This window comes from Pempheris klunzingeri, chromosome 24 (assembly GCF_042242105.1).
Source record: "Pempheris klunzingeri isolate RE-2024b chromosome 24, fPemKlu1.hap1, whole genome shotgun sequence".
Taxonomy (NCBI): Eukaryota; Metazoa; Chordata; class Actinopteri; order Acropomatiformes; family Pempheridae; genus Pempheris; species Pempheris klunzingeri.
In genome coordinates, this window is record NC_092035.1 from 11158825 (window position 1) to 11174376 (window position 15552).

General features: G+C 44.4%; 1 protein-coding gene across 1 annotated transcript in view; it reads left to right on the forward strand.

Moving 5' to 3' along the window:
- Positions 1-15552, forward strand: part of spega (striated muscle enriched protein kinase a) — a 41540-nt gene that overhangs the window by 12605 nt on the left and 13383 nt on the right. The window contains exons 3-23 of the mRNA XM_070855324.1: positions 1681-1939; positions 3028-3924; positions 4125-4579; positions 5115-5261; positions 6260-6442; positions 8770-8933; positions 9503-9591; positions 9759-9934; positions 10033-10219; positions 10650-10723; positions 11054-11212; positions 11330-11519; positions 11747-11976; positions 12066-12185; positions 12283-12387; positions 12534-12740; positions 12853-12976; positions 13569-13741; positions 14245-14357; positions 14546-14714; positions 15181-15280. Coding sequence (XP_070711425.1) covers positions 1681-1939; positions 3028-3924; positions 4125-4579; positions 5115-5261; positions 6260-6442; positions 8770-8933; positions 9503-9591; positions 9759-9934; positions 10033-10219; positions 10650-10723; positions 11054-11212; positions 11330-11519; positions 11747-11976; positions 12066-12185; positions 12283-12387; positions 12534-12740; positions 12853-12976; positions 13569-13741; positions 14245-14357; positions 14546-14714; positions 15181-15280 — 4321 coding nt within the window. The remainder of the gene's footprint in view (positions 1-1680; positions 1940-3027; positions 3925-4124; positions 4580-5114; positions 5262-6259; positions 6443-8769; positions 8934-9502; positions 9592-9758; positions 9935-10032; positions 10220-10649; positions 10724-11053; positions 11213-11329; positions 11520-11746; positions 11977-12065; positions 12186-12282; positions 12388-12533; positions 12741-12852; positions 12977-13568; positions 13742-14244; positions 14358-14545; positions 14715-15180; positions 15281-15552) is intronic.

The following is a 15552-nucleotide window of genomic DNA, read 5'->3' on the forward strand; positions in this document are numbered from 1 at the left end:
AGAGTTCCTGAAAGAGTTTTTACTAATGTGCTAAAGCGGCGTTGGTGCATTGGCGTCACAGAACCTGCGTGTCTTCACCGCCCGTTCCTAACCAGGCAACAGGATGTCTGAATATAGATCGGAAATATTGACACCCTTCTCCTCTGCCACAAATAAATTTCATATTCTTCCCTCGCCTGTACACCGTGTTTGCACTTTCTAAGCTTTCGTGTTGGCGGCTGACTACGCCCTCATCGCGTCCCTCTGGAGACAAGCAACAAAAAAAAAAAAAAAAAAGTAGAAAGAGAATATCAAATGAGGGAGGGATGAGGTGATGCATCATTTGTTCTCTTCAAGGAACAGATTCTGGTTGCCTCAGCTGCATGCAAAAGCTGGAGATCCTGGTTGAACTCATTTCGACCATGTTTAGATCCAGTGGTTATACATGTGAGACAAGATTGTTTGGGGAAAATGACGCTATCCCTCAAAACACACCATTAAAAGCCTGACCTTCAAGTAAGACTGAAAGGTGCTGCCCGACCACCCCGCAGAGGAAATGAAAACTCATTTTGTCCCTGCTTTCTGGCTTTACGAGGACCTGATGTAGTTTGTTTTGCGATTGTGGCGCTGAGTCAGTATCATTTGTGATTGCGGCAGGAGGATGTCGTTTTATATCCTCGACACCATCGCTGTTTCAGGGTTCCCGTCGTTAGCGGAAGATGCTGACTGCTCTTTCTTTTCGCTGCCAAAGCATTCCTGTCTCCGTTGCTCATCACTAAAATGTCAATCATTACCTGATTTGCGACGGGGCAGGATCTTTTTAAGTGGTGCACGCCCCACAACGTAGCCCTTACACTTTCTGTTTCATTTCCTGTCTTCAAGCAATCAATAGACCCTTTATCCATTGTGCCATTTTTTCTGCTTAATGATGTCCCTGCTCTTGTTTTACGTCATTTTCTACCAGCTCAGGTTTTTTTTGCTCCTTGTATTGCTGAATCTTCTCATTTAATTAATTTTCTTACATGCTTTTTCAGTTTGGATATTGCAAGGTGCACTTAAGACGGGCTTTAAAACAAAATGCAAGCCTCGATTATTTAATGCTTTTTTTTAAAATACATTTTGTGATTAGAAAGAAAAATGTGATTGTCAAAAGGAGAAACAAACAGTCTATAGAAGTAAGCCTTGAAATCAAAGTGCTAGCAGCAGGGCCTATGGGTGTTCCAATCTGATCATCAACTCACAAAAGGTTTGACATTTAACAAAAGTGAATTTAATCGAATGAATTAAAAATCTGACAATGTATTAACCTTTTAATTAACGTCACTGAAACATTATTATTATTCATATTGATAAGGTTTATTTGTAGCTCATTCCTCTGTGCCATAGAGCTCAATCGTTGTCCGAATCTATTAATAAAATACAGAAATGAGCCATTCCTGAGCGCTGTAGTTTATTTCAGGCCAATCCTACATACACCTGCTGCACCTGTAAGCACTCATTAGAGCAGCATGTGTATTAATCCACAGCTTAAAATAGTCCCTAAAATACACCATTTATGGGAATTATGAACATGTAGAATAACATCAGCTTTATCCTTTAAGTTGAAACAAGCCATACTGATCGTGTTGTTTCTTTCAGTAAATGGTAACTAAACTTTAACCAACAATCTCTCTCTCTATTTCTCTCTCCGTCTTTCTCCAGATGAGGGAGGAGGGATGATGGACTATAACCCAGATGCTTCAGATCGGAGGGCCACCCTCCCCGGCTCCTACGACCCTGTAGTGGAGCGAGAGCTCCGCGCTCTGGGCTCCCGCCCTCCGGGGCCCCACTTGGACCCCACAAACCCAGCCAGGCAAGCCCCTGGTGGGGCTCCCACTGAGGGGGCCCCCCCCGTCCGTCACCTGGGTGTGGAACCACTGATCCGGGCGTCTCACGCTAACCTGGCCCGGCCCGTTCAAGGGTCAGAGGAAAGTGTTTCTGTAGGCAGCGACTACTATGGGAGCATGTTCAGCCTCTACAGAGGGAGAACATTTTCTATGCCATTATAGTTCATGGCATTTTATTTTTTAGGATTCCACTAAAAAACAAGAAAGACTGGCCACAAACCCCAAATTGCAAAGAAAACTGACACATAAGACTTTATATCCCCCGTAGACCTCGCAAAAATTGTAATCCATATGTTATTTATATTTTCCTTTGCTCTTATTTCATATATTCAAGCTTTGTTCACTCAATGTTGTTACTTCCCATTTTTATTTTGATGTCGCACTTTCCTTTGACTTTGACACTTTTTTTTGCTGTGAGTGTGTTTTGGTTTCAATCTAACAATCATTACAAGTCTTACAAAATATCATTGTTAATATTTCTTATAGCCATTGAGAGGACACAATGGTACAACCTGCTACTATGTATTATTCAGCACTTCAGAAAACTGTGACCGCTCTTTTTATCCACTGCATGTTTTCTAGAGCAGCCCCTCACTTTTGGATTAACACCACTAATTTATAGGTTTGCTGTGGCATGCATGGGTTGCTGGCTTTGATCCAAGCTAATATTAGCATGAATGTTCTCACAAATTAATGATCATGTGATTCACAGGTTCCTTTTAGGTATGATGTTTTTGTATTTGAAGTAGATGGAGGGGCATTTTTTTTCTGGCATTTTGTAAAGGTTCATGTTGTAAACCTGCATTTGTTTTGCTGCAACATGCCTGCAAGTTTGAATTATCACTGTCTTTAGGGTGTCTTCCACTTCACCACAGTTAGATTAAGTTCTGTAGAGCTTCTTAAGAAATCTTACATGCAGGCAGCGTTATTGTATTTATTTTCCTTTCTGTGCCATTTCATTTTGCACATTCTGATGTGTTGCCCCCCCTAAAAATGGGACACAAAGAGCACAGACAAAACACAAGGAGTTCATTGGTGAATATGAAAACATAAAACAAAATGGAGGTTCATCTGCTTCTTTATTACTCTTCCAACGCCTACAGCATCTGCACTACAGCTCTAACTTCACAACTCCATTTCCCCCCAATCCTCACCCCTCTAGGGCTCAAAGTGCTGACGAATCACAGGGGCTCTCCCCCCCTGCCCCCATATCTTCTCCCCAGCCACCTCCCAGCACACACAAAAACAGCAACAGTATCTCTAACCAAGGCCTGGATAAAACCAAACCTTCAGATCCAGAGTCCTCTAAGACAGACCAGGCATCCAGTGTTAACAGTGTTGTCATGACACCCAAACTGGCTCGCGCAGGGCCTAAGATCTTTGACAAGGTCCGTGCCTTTGAGGAGCGAAGGGCAAGTGTGGATCTGCCAGGAGGAGCTGGATCTGTATCAAGATCTGGATTTGGACGAGCCGCTTCCTGCGACTCAGATGACAGCGGAAAGAAGAGAGAGGGCCCCGGCAAAGAGGAGGGCCCAAACCTGCAGGGCGCATCCCAGAGGCGAGCAGCGTTCAAACAACGGGCCTCTTCTTTAGAAGACCAGACGAGCTACTCCAAGAGGGTCCAGACCTACCAGAGCAAGTTTGCAGAAGAGCTACAGCGGATCAAGAAACTCGTGGGGAAACCGTGTTTGAAGAAGGCTTATTCCACCGAGCAGCTGTCACAGAAAGAGAGGCAGGCCACTGGGAAAATAGAGCCCATTCCTCCTCAAGTGGTTAAAAAGTTGGAGGCGAGGGAGCGGGCCCTGGAGGACAGACAAGTTAGAGAGAGGGAAGGGGACAGCGGGTTGCAGATCTCTCCCCAGGCCCAAGGCAAAGGTCTGCGGAATCAAAGTAACAACCCTGAAAAGGATAAGATGACACGGCTATACTCACAGGGGAAACCAGTGGATAGCTCATCACGAGGACGCACAGGGAAAATCTCTGTTACCATGGAGACGGCACCTGTTCACCAGTTACCAGGGCAACCATTGCCAACAGCCACGAGGGCAAGCCTCACCAGGTTTGGAGAAAATTATCTCTACTGATGAATATGTATGTTTTGGGAATCACATGATTGCATGTGCTGTATTTTCTTTGTAAGATTTGTCTAAAATCTGGACTGAAAATTTATTCAAAATTCATTTTGCACTTCTTGAATGTTTCTTCCACACTTCCACATTTGTCGGTATTACATAACAGTTTTCTTCTCTTTGCACACAGGGAAACCCTACAAAGCTCTCCGACTGCTGACAAAGACACGTTTGTTGCCACGTCTCAAAAATCCTTATCCCCCTTCAGAGATCTGGGGACAGACTCAAAGAGAGACACAAAGATGGAGGACAAAGCAGACCACAGATCACCAAGCCCGCATGGGAAGAGAGCGTCACCAGTAAATGTGAGGGAACCAGGGTCCCAGTATCCTCCCAAGCCTCCCCGACTCACCCCATCGCCCACTCCTTCCACCAGCCCTCTCCTGAAAAGGAGGAAGGCGGAGGCGGGGTGGATGCCTCCGGCCTTCAAAGCGAACACCCCCACTATCCTGGTGGAGGACGAACCCATGGAGACGGACTGTGTTCCAGACAGGAGCAACGAGCAAGTCAAGACCAGAAGGAAAGAGGGGAAAGTTCGCAAGAGCAAGAAAGACCGTTCACTTCAACCCAGGTGTCCAGAGGAAGGTAGGACATGTTTTCTGATTATTGATAAGCAACAGCCACCACGGATGAATGTGTGAAGCCAGTGCACTACTGTCTAGTGCCCTTAGTGACCACAAGCTGAACACTCTCAATCCTTTTTTAGCTTTTGGAGTTCACAGCTGATAGAAACATGTCTTCTTTGATGAGGGTCTTCAGTGACTTTTCTAGTTTAGGGTAACAAGCCAAAAGGTTTGGGGCAGACCAAAGCCGCTGTACCAATAAACTTCAGGACTTTTTGAAACATAGTTTAAAAGTTCACTGTGTAAAAATACGGATGATAAAGAAGTAGAACAGATAAAGACAGTAGGTATGGCTTGAGAACTAAACAAAAAAGTTAGAACAAAGAAAAGAGTCCAAAACACAGACTTGCCACTGGGACTGGACTCATTGATAGAACTCATTTCATGTGGCGTCTTAAAAAAGAAGAAACTAGCCCTAATTTTGGGGTGTGACCCATTTATGAAACCAGATGACAGAGCACAGGCAGCACCACATGAACCCGAGCTGTTGTTTTCAGGGGGCTCGTCTGATGACTCCTACCTGTCTGCTGATGAGGGGGCAGCTGAGGCCCCGAGGTTTGAGAGGCGTCTCGAGGACACCACGGCGTCCGGCGGCACTGAGGTCACGCTGAAATGCATCATCACCGGGAGCCCCCCACCCACAGGTACATTTAAGAATACCTGGTTTACAGCGTTGATTCTAAGGGATCATTTTTGTTGCTTTGGTTCTTCCTTTGTATGTATTCTGTATATATACAGGGTTCACAAAAAGGTAGGGATATTCGACTTTCAGGTGAGATTTATGGAAAATGTAAAAAGTGAATGCTACAGTGATATTATATCATGAAAGTAGGACATTTAAGTAGAAGCATGCACTGGTAGTTTCTTCATTTTACAGTGGAGGGTAAACGAGGGTAAACGTAAAATTGGGATGTGGCCAAAGGACGTCCACTCCTCTCCTTTCTGTGACTCTTCCAGTCTCTGTATCACTGTTCCAACCTCCTGATGACACTCTGTGACCCTCTAAGCTCAGTGAACACCTCCGTCTGAGGACTTCCTGTTTGAAGCCTCCAGTGTCGAGGTGCTGCTGATCAACTGTTAGGTGTCGTCTTGGTCTCATGATGTCAGAATGTGAACAGCAGGATGAGGAGGACTGTTTAAATACCAATTCTGACTGAAGCAGGAAATGTATTGGTGGTGGTTCATCCTGAAATTTCACCTGAAAGCCGAATATCCCTAACTTTTTGTGAGTAGTGTATGTATATATATATATATATATATATATATATATATATATATATTTTTTTTTATATATATATTTTTATTTATTTATTTATTTATTTATATTTCACATCTGTTGCAGTTTTACTTGTTTTATGATTATTATTTGCATTTTAGTCACAATTTTCTTAGGACCTTCTTCTTGCAGCAGAAAACCCAACACTTTTTATGTGGGGAAATGAAATTGAAGTTGAAAATCTGTTTAAAACCCATCTTTTAAAAAATCTTTTCTCTGCGGTAATCTGCAAAATCCAAAGCCAATGAGCTTTACTCATCACACATCTTTGTAAGGCGGACTGTGCTATATCTGTTCTTCTGTGGGAGGTTTTATTTATTTCATTGTTTGTCATCTGTGTGCATGTGTTTTTATCTGCCTCCTCAGTGACATGGAGGAAGAATAACGTGGAGATACGGGGCGATGCTGTCCATGTGGTGAGGGCTGAGGGTGAGAAGCACAGCCTGGTGATAAGGCAGATGAGGCCGAACAACGCAGGGTCGTACTGCGTCACAGCTGTCAACCCGGCGGGCAGCGCGTCCTGCAGCGCCACGCTCTACATCCAATCAGGTGAGACTAGGCCCAAGACGGAAGGATATCCCAACACGCGAAGGGATTTTCTGTTAGATGTGGTGTTACGGCGACATATTTATGAGCAGCTAACACAAATTTAAATGAAGACAGAGACGTTGAGGCACATTAAAAACGATGCTCTCCACGAAACATGTTGACTCACACACAAACTTGCTTTAATCCACTGCCAGCCCTCCTCCGCCTGACATTCTGTCTTAATGACTACAAAGCCCTGCTGGAGCTCAGCATCCCGACCGGGGCTCCTTGCAGCGATAGTTGTCATGGCAACCCATTAATTCTTAAAGGCGCTCAGCTCCCCCTTGGTGCGGATTCAAAACGCAGGCCTGCCCTGTCACAAAAAGGTCTCCCAAGTCTTACAGGCAGGCACGGCATTCAGAATCAGGAGTAAACAAAATAAATATTCCTTTTGGTGAAGGTTTCTGTTCTAAATGTGCCTGCGGAGGATGTGTGTTTATGTTGTATGGTGTGTGGGAAAAGCTTGTACCATTCCCAGAGTGTTGATTCAGCTCATGTAAATGCAACCTGCGCTTCCCCAGTTTTGTCAACAAATGTGAGCGTACACTCTGGTACAGTCTCACCAGCAGCACGGGGCCCGCGTGTTGCCATATTAGGCCAGTGGAGTTTCACTTGCAGGAGTATTTTTAGCCGCCCCTCTTGTTCTCCCGGGTAATTGCAGTCTGCTTTATGTCCCCGTGTGAGATTACTGTTGCAATCACGGAGTTTTTCATCTCTCTAGATTTCACGCTACAGGGCTTGGAGTTGGAGTTGTCAAAATGTGGTGGGAGATTATGTGAGTCATCTTAGCTGGTTTAGCCGGGAACAAAGGAGATTTTTGGCAAGGCAGGCCAAAATTGAGGGAGAGAATGATTTATAGGCTACAAAGGATGTCAAACTCAATATTGTGAAGGAGATTAACACTGCATTCTTGTAATTTCTGCATAAAAGATCAAATAACTAAGATTTCTCAGATGTTATTCATGTCACAACACCACTGTCCTCTGTGGAGTCTGTAGTAAAAAAAAAAAAATAAATAGATAAATCAACAAAACTTTAAGAAACCTGTTGAAGTGTTGAACTATTTGGACACTGTTGTGTGAGCCTCACGATGTCAGGAGCGTTAGAGAATATGGACGTGACAGTGACGGGAAGCAGAGGAGAGAACAGAGGATGAGACTGAAAAGGAGGGTTAGCTGGCTCGGACTGTGCAGCGGTTGTGTAAGAGCTGGCAGGTTTACGTAAATACTCCCGGGAGTTATCCCCTGGTGCACAGACGCCGCTCAGAGATGTGACTCTAGGTAAGGCACTCTGTTATTTTAGCGTTTTGAATGCCATGATCACATTTAGTAATCTTGTGTCTACATCTAGTGCTTTATTGCTAAGTCAGTTCTTGCATATACACTTCTGTATATGTGTTTCTAGCATGTGGACAGGCTTGTGTGTGACTCCTCTCACCTGCATCTTACAGTTTCCTTTCTTTATAGACTGCTGAGTTAGTCTAATACTGGCACATGCACTTTTATCCATTCACTCCACTGTAGTTTTGTCCTCAAAGGAGGACATGCCTTAATTCTGTTCCACTGATGGATATTATTCATTATTCAGTTGTCACAGTGTTATCTGCTTGAGCCAGATGTCTGAGTTTTTGGTTTTTCAGTGAATGTGAGATGCAGAGTGAAAGAGGAAATTGACAAAGCAGAAAGAGAGAGAAAGAGGAGTCTAAAGAGAGGTACTGTAGGGTGGCGGTGTTTTATGTTTCTCTATCCAGCGGTGAATTAATTCTGACTTTAGTGGAAGCTGCCAGGAGTTCAGACACAGAGTCTGCTCTGGAAGTCCATGGGAATAAGCGAATGATTGGGTCAGGGATTAAGGGATTAATTCATTATCTGTTCAGTTACGGTCACTTCAGAGAGGTCCCTACGCTGTGTGTGTGTGTGTGCGCCTGTGTGTGTGTGTGTGCCTGTGTGTGGGTGTGTGTGTGGGTGCGCTAGGCCCACTCATCTCTAAGTCATCGCTCCATGTTGCCAACTGCTCATCTTGGCTCAGAAAGTGATCCCCAGAAATGCAAGCAAAGACTATAAACATCAGAGCTCTGACAGATTGTTCCCTTCTAAAGGTTTAACGAGCCGCCCTGGTGCCGTGTTAACCATATTTCAAAGAGATTTGCACTTAATTACACAAATTAAAAAGTGTGCAAATCAGAGTTGACTTTTCATGAACCCAAGTCAAAGTCAATTAGATGTAACTGACGTGCGTTTGAAATTCTGTTATACTTATGTCCGGTATCGCTCCCTCTTCTCTTCCAGAGCCAACCCACATGCAATGTGGGAAACTAGCCAGGGTTTTGGAAGTCAGTAGTCCGACCCAGTCAGACGAGGAGTATCTGAGCCCTCAGGAGGAGGCGATGGAGCTCGGGGACCCGCCTGGTCCGAGTAAAAGGGTCAGCTTCAAAGAACCTCCCTTGTTCCAGGTAGGTGGGTCTCAGAAGCAAAATCTAGATTTGCTTTTCAAATATGTTATCTAGTACTGACATTATGGAAACACACACATCTTTCCCCAATACCAACCTAAAACAGCAGGCTACAGGCTAAATGAAGACCGGGGATTCGTCCTTTCACTCACATAATAGAAATAGAAATATCCATCTCCTTCATCACACCATTGTCATAAAAGGAGGGAGTTGATAAATGGAGCTATTTTGGGCACCGTCATGATGGGATGTGACTGAAAGAACAGTTTTAAATCCACTTCACACATTAAAAATGTGTCAAATATGTCAGATATGTTTGCTGCTGACAATCATTCATTTAGTTTTCTATTAAAAATGTATTGTTTTGTCCATAAAATGTCTTTGAATTGTTACTGTAACAATTTTCCTTAACCTAAGATGACATTCAGTTCATTAGGTTTTAGACAGGTGGTTGGATCCAAAAATATGAAAGTAACAATTCTAATTTACAAAAAAAGGCAGAAATTCTACACATTTCAAGTGATTGATCATCAAAATAGGTGCAAATGAATGTTGTGTTTCTTTAATAGATGACACCATGTGACCAGGGGGTAACTGAGGGTCAAGATGTGGTCATCTCAGCCAAGGTCAGAGGACAGCCCAAACCCATGGTTTACTGGTAAGACACTAGACCTGAAAGCTTTGCTGCAGACAAACATCTTCGTAGACACCTGAAGCTATTACCTCAGCCAAGGTCACTCACCGCTTCCCTGTCACACACACTGACAGCCCTGTATTAAACCCCTGAGTCTAAATGACTGTGACAGCCTCTTTATGTTGACCCAGGTTGAAGGACAAAATCACTGTGAAGACAGCGGGGCGCTTCGCTGTGCGAGAGACAGGCGACGGCGACTGTGAACTGAGAATGAGCTCGGCTCAGAGGTCAGACGCAGGACTTTACGTCTGCAGGATCGTCAACGAGTACGGAACAAAGCAAGCAGAGTGCAGAGTGGAGGTCAAAGGTGAGGAATGACGGAGTTTACCTGTCAAGATTAATGTCCTAATTAATATCCAAATATCTTATTATGATGTTTTGCTGCTCTTTTCATGTTTTCATCAGCAGTTGCAGCACCAACGGCACTGAAAATCACCAGGGAGGTAAAAGACGTGGCGGTGAGGGCCGGAGAGTCGGCCATGTTCGAGTGTCACATCGCTGGACCTCCAGACGTCGACGTGGACTGGCTGTCTAACGGGAAGCTGATCCAGCCGGCGCTGCTCAACTGCAAAATGCATTTTGATGGCAAGAGGTGGGTTCCACTCCCTCGATGGTTCAAAAACATTGTTGTTTTTTTTTCCCAGGCGTATGAGAGCCTGGAAAATGGGAAGTTGTGAATTCCCTAAAGAGGTATCCAGACTGGAGGAAAGCTGGTTGCTGAGATCTTTTAGTCTATTAGTCTTGGATGGTTCTAACCTGCTATCCTGTTGTGAATCAGAATCAGAATCAGAATTCTTTTAATGTCATTGTGGAAGAAGCACAACGAAATTTAAATAAAAACAGCAGCTCTCATGGGCAGTGCAAAATAGACTGGAAAGACTGTACAGTTCACAGGGGGGGGGCAGGGGGTATTTACATTGGATGGAGAATAAAAGAAAATATCTACAAAAAAATATAAATATAGGTGAAAAAGAACAGAATTTTTCAGAACAACAACTTTTTTTTTTTTTGTGCTTTTACAGGTGCCGCCTCCTCCTGAACTCAGTGCACGAGGATGATAGTGGAACTTACACCTGCAAGCTGAGCACTGCCAAAGGTGAACTACAAACACTGTTACCTCTGTTTTCTTTAAGAGAGGATGGAAAAACACATATTCATATCTGTTGTTCGCTGTTTTGGCAAGGAGGTTATGATCGTGTTTGTTTCTGTTCAAACCAACAGATTTGCCTTTAATCTGGATCACTCAAATATATGTTGATTGATTTTGAGTCCGGTTACCAAGGGCGAAGTGATTAGTTTTTGACCTGGATCTAATTAATTGAATTATAATGAGGCAAAAAGTAAAAACGAGTGATTAAAAAAGAAATAAATGTCACATAAGTGAAGCTGAACCTTGTTTCTAAGTGATATGTCACTGCATTTACAGAGGAGTTGACCTCAAGCACAAACCTGAGGGTCACACCATCCAAGGAGCCTCTGTTCACCCGTAAGCTGGACATTCTGGAGGTCATCGAAGGTCGCACTGCGCGGTTTGACTGTAAGGTGAGCGGATCACCTGTTCCACGAGTCACGTGGACGCATTTTGGTAAGAATCTGCAGTGCTGCGTCTGATGTGTGGTTTTCTAGATAACACAACAGCCATGAACTCCTCAGCCTTGTTTCATTTTTGATTTTTTTCTTCTTCACACTAATGTTCCGTCAGAGACGAGAGTGGAGGAGAGCGATAATGTTCGCATCCTCCAAGAGGGGGGTCGTCACTCACTTGTCATCACCCACGTTAGCGGTGACACAGAAGGCTTCTACACGGCAATCGCTCAAAACATTCACGGGAAATCGGAATGCACCGCTGAGCTCTACATGCAAGAACCTCGAGCTGCCATCTCCTCTCACATGTAAGAGAAATGATTCGTATGGATCTCTGTGAGTCATTGTGTCATTTTACAGGCTTTGAAAAAGGAAAAACAAGCGACCAGTGTAAAAGTCGGGCATTTTTATTTTCAAGGGGAAAGAAAATTTGCTTCGGGCACGTGGAGGCACACGACAAAAATGAAATGAACCTGTCAATCTTTCAGTGGTCGTTGCCAGGCTTTTGAAATCAATCACTCGTTCCCTCCTCCAGGGCCAAGTTAGAGAAGATGCCCTCCATCCCTGAGGAGCCCGAAGTGCTGGAGAGCGAGGTGGAGAAGAGGACAATGCCAGACTTTGTCAAACCTCTGGCTGATGTGGAGGTGATTGAAGGCAAAGAGGCTGTGCTGAAGTGCAAGGTGGCGGGCCTGCCCTACCCAACCATCGGCTGGTACCACAACGGCAAGCGTATTGAGAGCAGCGAGGAACGCAAAATGACCCAGTGTAAGCAAAAGAGCCCGAGTGTGAACAAAGCTAAGCTGTTTTTTGGGAGGGGAGATAGTCAATGAGAAAGTTGTGTGTCTGTTCTTCAGACAGGGATGTCCACAGTCTGGTCATTCGGAGCGCTTGTCACGCTCATGGGGGCGTCTACAAGGCTGTTATCTCCAATAGAGTGGGCAAAGCAGCCTGCTATGCACATCTATACATCACAGGTAGAGATGGAGGCCTAGTGTCTGACGCTAGTTTTGAGAATACAGTAATTCCCTTGAAATGATTTATGTATTTATGCACTTATTTATTTAAAAACAGACATTGTTCCCGACCCTCCGGATGGCCCGCCAGTGATAGAGGCCATCACGGGAAAAACTATAAGCCTCAGCTGGAAGAGACCAAAGAGGCTCGACCCTTCACTTAGTAGGTTCATTATGTTTCTATGATGCCAATGTTGTTTTTACATTTGTAGAAAACACTTTACAGATTTGAAAATAAAACAAACTTCTAGTCTCTCTGCATCACCGTGGGCTCTAGGTGAAGTGACTAAACACCCTTTGTGTCTGCAGATGTCGGCTCCTTGCTGTATGTGGTCCAGCAGCAGCCTTTAGGCTCTATCCAGTGGTCTGTCGTAGCATCTAACCTGAGGGAGACCAACTACACCGTCACCTCCCTGTCCAAGGGAGTCCGCTATGCTTTCAGAGTCCTGACGTCCACCGGGAAGACATCGAGCAAACCATCACCCTCTACAGACCTGGTTCAGCTCGTGGACAGAGGTAACAGAGCTGAGGAAGGCCTTAATATTATCACCTTACAAGTAGATTTTCACCAGTGGTGGCAATTTAAGTTCTATTAGCTGACGTGTTTTAAAATCTTTTCCCCGTGTAGGACCGTATCTGAGGAAAGCACCAATCATTTTGGACAAACCTGACATTATTTACGTGGTTGAGAATCAACCTGTGAGCATCACCATCACGCTGAACCATGTGCATGCAGTTGTCACCTGGAAAAGGTTAGTTCCTCTATCTCTGGTGACATATTACAGGTTTGTATGTGCAGAGAGGTTTCTTTGTTAGTGCAAAAGTAACACAAGCAAGCAAGATTGCAACTGAGGTTGTGCACAAGCCGGTGCTGAGTCGATGAGTGTGGACTCTTTGTTTAAACACTGTCTGATTTCTTGAGTGCAGGAAGCTCATTTCAAACAGAGGAACCCCCTGCAGAAGTCTCTCAGGAGCTTCAGCACTGCTGGTTTTCATCCCATCTCTATTGTCATCTGGGACTGTTTTTATAAATTGGAATGGAACATGTAAGCAGATGCAGATTAAAGAAGAATAGCGGGAGTGTAGATCCACAGGACGAGTACTGAGAGGCACCACTGTGCAGCGGTTCCCATCGCTTTGATTGAATCTAGCATTTAACATTCAAGCACATGTTCTCTGCGGAGTTCTGCAGTTTCTTACAGAAAAGCTTTGTTCTCTTGTCATTTATTGGTGCACTTGTACCAAAAATTCACTTTCAATGCAAACTCAAAATGTCAATATGAGAGGATCCTTTCATATTCAGCATCAGCTCCAACAGTGCTGTGTTGCCTCTGTCTCACCCAGGAGGGGGGTGGTGTTGGTCAACAAACCAGGGACGTATGAGATGAGCATGCCAGACGACGATCAGCACACCTTGAAGCTCCAGCGAGTCAGGAGCGCCGACATCGGTCAGCTGGTGGTCACAGCCAGCAACCAGTTTGGCAGTGACCTCTGCACGCTGCAGCTGGCCATGGCAGGTCAGTTTAGTCCAGGCACAGCACCACACGATAAATTTAGCTTTTCAGCTTGAATCCAAAGAACTTACTACTTACTCCTGGCAGCAGCAAATGCCAGCAAGAGGAAGCTGTTTGTAATTTGAGTTGAGCTTTGCTTGTTCTTGAAGTAGCTCCTCTAAAAATGACATTAGTGTTTCATAATGAAGACTCTGAAGTGAACACTTTCCTTTCTTGCATCTGCTGCCTCTTTATTGTTGGGATTAAGGTATTTTACATAATTGTACTGAAGCGTTTGCGTCCTCAGGGAGCTTCTGTATCTATTCGGAATGTTTACTGTGACCAGAACAACATAAAAAGTAGAATATAGCTTACAGCTATAAAGCATATTAGGGAAATTACTTTAAACCGCATGAAGACAGCAAGTAATTACTTATGCTGTCCATAATGTTTTAGGTATCCATAAATGAAATGCCTTACCACCTCTGATTTCTCTTTGCGTCTTATTTACTTCTTTTCTTTCACAGTGCCTCCGAAGTTTGAAACCATCATGGAGGATGTGGACGTGCACGTTGGGGAGACGTCTCGTCTGGCGGTTGTTGTTGAAGGGAAACCAGACCCAGATATTCTGTGGTATAAGGTATGATGTATGCAAAAATGATCATCTATGCTGTTTTTTTAATATCAGGATGTCTATGATACTGTTTACAGACTTTGTTTGCAGTGGTGCAGCACAACAGCCAGGAAATTGCAAATGCTGGCGAAAATATGACAGCATTATTAGTGTAATCTAAAATATTAATTGATTGGTTGATTGGTCTGTTGCAGGATGATGTGCTTCTCTCTGAGAGCAGCCACTTCACATTTGTGTACGATGACCCAGAGTATTCCCTGGTCGTCCTCAACGCTCGCCCCGAGCACTCTGGTGTGTACACCTGCACTTCAAAGAACCTGGCCGGCCCCAACTCCTGCAAGGCTGAACTCACGGTTCATACAGGTCTGTAGTCCGGCTAAACTCCAACAATACTGTATGCACCAACATACTTTGCATGTAGATTAGTTAATCCTGGTAATAAGTATTTTAATTATGCGAGAAAATGAAGAGACATACGAGGAGGTGGCATCTTTTTGTGCTAAAGTCTTCATCAGTTCTGCACTGAGAATCAATCAAATAGTAATTTAACCTGTTCCAAATAATGGTTCACCAACAGGCTTTTCCTCCATGTGCTGTTGACCTTTACCATTTACATCAGGTCGTATCCACGTGCTGATGCAGGACACGTCCAGTATAAGCTAGTTGTTGAAGATTGCACCTCTAAATCTGCACCATATGGGCAGACCATTCGAGACTACAATATGAAACCATCTGTCACTATGCTGGCACACATGTACAGCCAAACACACACACACACACACACACACACACGCATGCATTGAAATGCCTGTGTTTGTGCTCCCTGCAGAACGAAAAGAAGCAGCAGAGCCAATGGAGGATGAGGGAACCATTCTGAGGAAGATGAGGCGCTTGACGGATTACTATGATATCCACAAAGAGATAGGGAGGTGAGAGCGTACGCTCGTGACTGAAAGCACACTCATGCTGTCTCGCATCCCTTCACACGAGTGCATCTGCGTTAATGGCCGTTCAAGCGCTGATGGTCGGGCCGTGGGAGGGCGCAGAGTCGCACCTGCTTAACAACAGCAGACAGAAGTGAGAGATGAGTCACCAGCCTGAGTGGAGTGAACACATTAGCTGAGAGATGATTTGCTTTGGTCTGACTTGGTGGAGACATTTGCTGTGAATTATAGAGCATTTGGAACAAAATAGGCAGACG